The sequence below is a fragment of the Lipotes vexillifer genome, unplaced genomic scaffold (genome assembly GCF_000442215.2).
Source record: "Lipotes vexillifer unplaced genomic scaffold, Lipotes_vexillifer_v1.1 scaffold862, whole genome shotgun sequence".
In the NCBI taxonomy this organism is placed as follows: Eukaryota; Metazoa; Chordata; class Mammalia; order Artiodactyla; family Lipotidae; genus Lipotes; species Lipotes vexillifer.
Window position 1 is genome coordinate 600,709 of NW_006786873.1, and position 3,892 is coordinate 604,600.

General features: G+C 55.8%; 2 protein-coding genes across 2 annotated transcripts in view; one reads left to right on the plus strand and one right to left on the minus strand.

Moving 5' to 3' along the window:
- MSH5 (mutS homolog 5) overlaps positions 1–3,370 on the minus strand; it is a 24,104-nt gene extending 20,734 nt beyond the window's left edge. The window contains exon 1 of the mRNA XM_007459550.1: positions 3,323–3,370. The gene's annotated coding sequence lies outside the window, so the exon portion shown is untranslated. The remainder of the gene's footprint in view (positions 1–3,322) is intronic.
- The window catches only part of CLIC1 (CLIC family member 1), a 4,954-nt gene continuing 2,467 nt past the window's right edge, over positions 1,406–3,892 (plus strand). The window contains exons 1-3 of the mRNA XM_007459549.1: positions 1,406–1,444; positions 3,537–3,646; positions 3,840–3,886. Of these exons, the coding sequence (XP_007459611.1) occupies positions 1,406–1,444; positions 3,537–3,646; positions 3,840–3,886 (196 nt within the window). The remainder of the gene's footprint in view (positions 1,445–3,536; positions 3,647–3,839; positions 3,887–3,892) is intronic.

The window sequence follows — 3,892 nt, forward strand, 5'->3', positions numbered from 1 at the left end:
TTTCCCTTTTTTTAAGTTTCAAGCCCTGTTTTGCTCCTATGTCCTTGCATTCCACCATGATTTTCTGAAACTGTAGGTGTCCTGTTAGACAGAGGGTGGTGAGGAAGAAAGGGATGGCTGGATAGGAGAGAGATTCAAATGTGGAGGCTGGCGTATGTCCAGTTTGGAGGACATATTTTTGGGCTATTTTTCAGCAGATCATAAAGGGTTTGATAGAACCTCCAAAATCAAGGTTATTGGGGAGGGAAGGAGAGAACTCTTTTTCCTCTGTCTTCCCTACTTCCTTCTTTCTTTCTTTCTTTATGTATTTATTTATTTTTGGCTGCGTTGGGTCTTCATTGCTGTACGCGGGCTTCTCATTGCGGTGGCTTCTCTTGTTGCGGAGTCCTTAGTCCTTCTGAGGACTCCACTCACACTATTCTGTCTGATCTTCACTTTTTTCCCCCATGATAGGACCAGCTACCGCCAGCCCCTAGCATCGGTGCAGCTCTACTCTGGGGCCACAATAACCCCATGCTTCCACCCGAAATCCAAGGCAACCCGTCAGTGATAAAAGGGCAAGGGGCACAGGAAAGGGCCCCAGACGCGGGGTGGGGGGCAGAAGTAGAAGCATTAAAGCTGACCAGACTACGGAGCGGGACAGCACCTCCGCCAGTGATGAAGCCCCTTGGCTCAGCTTCCGGTTTCCCCAGCACAAGGCCTGGTTATCTCCTTTCCCCACGCCTGCCCTACCTCTCACCACTCTCTTCCTCCAACCCAGGCTTCCACTTGCAAGTCCCTCTCCTGGGCCACAGTCCTAGCAACCCAGAATTTGGACTGGAGTTCCGAGGGAACTTGGAGAAAGTAATAAAGGACCACCTTTCCCTTCTATAATTCCCTTTCTGGGCCCTCAGGGACGTGCCCAAGCAGTCGGTGTCAGATTGTGTGAGGGTTGAGTGGGAGTGTCCTCTGATTAATGAAGCAGGGAAACTGAGGCAGAAAAAAGTCCCTTGTTCAAGGAGACTGGCAGGGACACAAGAAGTTTCCCAGGATTCCCTCTCCTCAACACCCCCTTCCCCATCATCTGGGAGACCTGAGGCTCACCCCTCCGGGCCCGCTCCCTAGGTCCTCGAGTTCCGCCCCCGCGCCTGTCTCCTCCGCCGGTTCAGGGCGGGGCGGTCCGTGAGTCAGCTCCCAGATCCAGCCCGGGAGGGGGTAGAGCTAGATCCGCTGGGTGTGGAGTACGCTGGGCTGGTCGAGAGGCCGCGTCTGAAGTGAGCGGGTCTGATCGGGCTCTTGCGGCGCTGCAGGGCGAGTAGTCCCAGGTCTGGGGGAGAGAATCTTTTCTGTGAGACCGCCTTCTCCCTGGCCCCGCCCCCTCCCAGTTCCCCCCAGAGACGGCCGCTTCCTGGTCCCCGTCGCAACCATGGCCGAAGAACAACCGCAGGTCGAATTGTTCGTGAAGGTAAGAACACATTCTCCCTCCTAGGCCCCCCTCCAAGTTACTGGAAGGCAACTTGCGCTTTTCCCCAGCTCCAGCCTTAACTCCCTAATCCCTTTCCTCTTTGATCCCCACCCCCCAAACCCACGTGCAGTCTTTAGGGCGTGTGTGGCAGGGGCCTGGGGTGGTGGTGGCCGGGCTTTGGGAAGGGAAGACAATTGATGTGTGCGCGGTAATGAGAAATCTAGGCTCAACCCTGAAAAGTTTGTAGAAGTGCAAGTTTCCAGCAGGTGAAGGACAGGAAAGTAGAGAAAAGGGAGGGTTCCCGGGAGCTGAGAAGATTGACGGGAGTGGGTGTGGGGGGACAGCTGATAGGAGGACCGAGAGAGAAGGGGGCAGCAGGAGACCTACAGGCTTTGGGTGGGACAGAGGGAAACGTCCGGATGAGGGCCCTACAAGAAGATCAGAGGGTGAGGAGCATAGTGGGGGAGACTTGGATGGGGGGGGTGTCGGGGCGGGGGAGGTTTCAAGGAAGAGGGTGTGGTCCGGAGGCCTGGGAGTGGGACCAGGTGAACTGGGAAGAATTGGTGGGGTGGAAGGAGACGGGAGAGTGGGAGTAGAGTTCCAGAAGCTGGCTCAGAGAGGTGATGGGGTCGAGAATGAGTGTCCTGAGGACTTGGAGAAGCGAGAGAAAGGGTGGTGGCGAGGAGATGAGAGTTGAGCTGTGGCTACCGCGAGGGTAGATGGGGAGAGAGCAGAAGGAGGAGAGCTGGGTTAGGGCGTTTAGGGTTTGGGGGTTACAAAAACAGAAGAAAAAGAGTCGCCCCAGCTCTGTGCTCTCTGCGGGTGTGGATGACGAGAGGTGGTCCCAAGGCATTTGCATATCGAAACCGCGGGCTGCCGTTTCCTCCCCGCTCCCTTCCCCACTAGCGCTGCATTCTCTCCCCTCTCTGGATCTCTTCTTTGTGCCCCTCCCTCCCTTTAGCGACCTCCCCCTCCGTCGGTAACTCCCGGTTCACACTTTCTCCCCACCCTTCGCTTTCCTGCCTCCTTTCTCTCCACTTCCCCGCTTTTGTTCATCTAGCCTTTGTGTGTTCCAGCCCGTTTCTCCCTCTCCTTTATGCAGGGGCTTCTCCGGTAGCCATTCCCTCTCCCTCAGCCATGCCTGGGTCGACCCCCTTAGGTGTGGTCCCCACCTCACTCTCACACTTGCCTCAGGGGCTATTTTTATTTTTACTCCTGGGTGAGTCTGCGCTACAGAGATTCCAGCCCTGGGTCCTGTGTGAGGAAGATTATCCGGAGCCAGGGGACTTGTCCTGGGAAACCCCAGCTGTGCCCAGGGAAGAGGGAGGTGGCCTTCGCTGCCCAGGCCTCAGCCTCACAGGTCCCTACCCCCACTGCTTGCCAGGAAGGAAGCTGCTGAGACCGGAGACACAGATGAATCACCCTCAGCTAACGGGGAGGTGTCCTTTGGGGGATGAGGTCACTACTTGCAGATTAGAGGGCAGCCCCCCTCTGCAAGGCCCTCCACATCTCTAGGGTGAGGCTCTGAGCCCCTTGACTCCCCACCCAGCTGCTTGGGTAGAGGTATAGAGAACCAGAACTCCTGCTGCCAAACCCTGCCCCACCTCTCCTGTTCTCAGGCTGTACTCCATTCAGGAATCCAGGCCTCTAGCCCACAACTCTAGCCTCACGGAAGTCCCTCTCTAGGCGTTATTTCATGGGTCAATGTGAGAATTAAATGAGTTTTTGTATGTAAAGTGCTTAGGATAGTACAGAGAAAACTAACTACACCACCATTAGTGTTCCCTCTCTAGGGTCCAAATCCTCCAAATTCTCCAAAGCCCATTCCCTCTGCCTACCTCCATCCGTCCTCAACTCTCTGGGGAACCAGAAGCCTACCTTTACAGAAGATATTCTCACTGACCCATCTTAGGTTTGACCCAGACCCCAGGGTAGAGAGCCCAGTTCTGGAGGGGTGCTTTTAGCGGTGAGACTGAGTATGTGTCATGACTAGGCAGAAACCAGCTAGGTCTGGGAGTAGGAGATGCAGAGAATGGCCTGGGGATGAGTGGGGTGCACCAGGCCTAACCTTGGGCTGGGGGTTGCTTTCCAGGCTGGCAGTGATGGGGCCAAGATCGGGAACTGCCCCTTCTCCCAGAGACTGTTCATGGTGCTCTGGCTCAAGGGAGTCACCTTCAATGTCACCACTGTTGACACCAAAAGGTAGGTGCACTTCTGTTCCTCTAAACTCCCTTGTGCACACACACATGCACACTTACACACTCACCCACCTGAGTCCTTCCATCCTGAACTGTTTTCCCCTCTATCCGGAGCCTGTTTGCCACATGTCTCCATCTCTCCTTTCTGGGTCTCCCTAACTCCCTTTTCCTGTCCTAATGCCTGGTCTCTCCTCCAGGCGGACTGAGACGGTGCAGAAGCTGTGCCCAGGAGGGCAGCTCCCATTCCTGC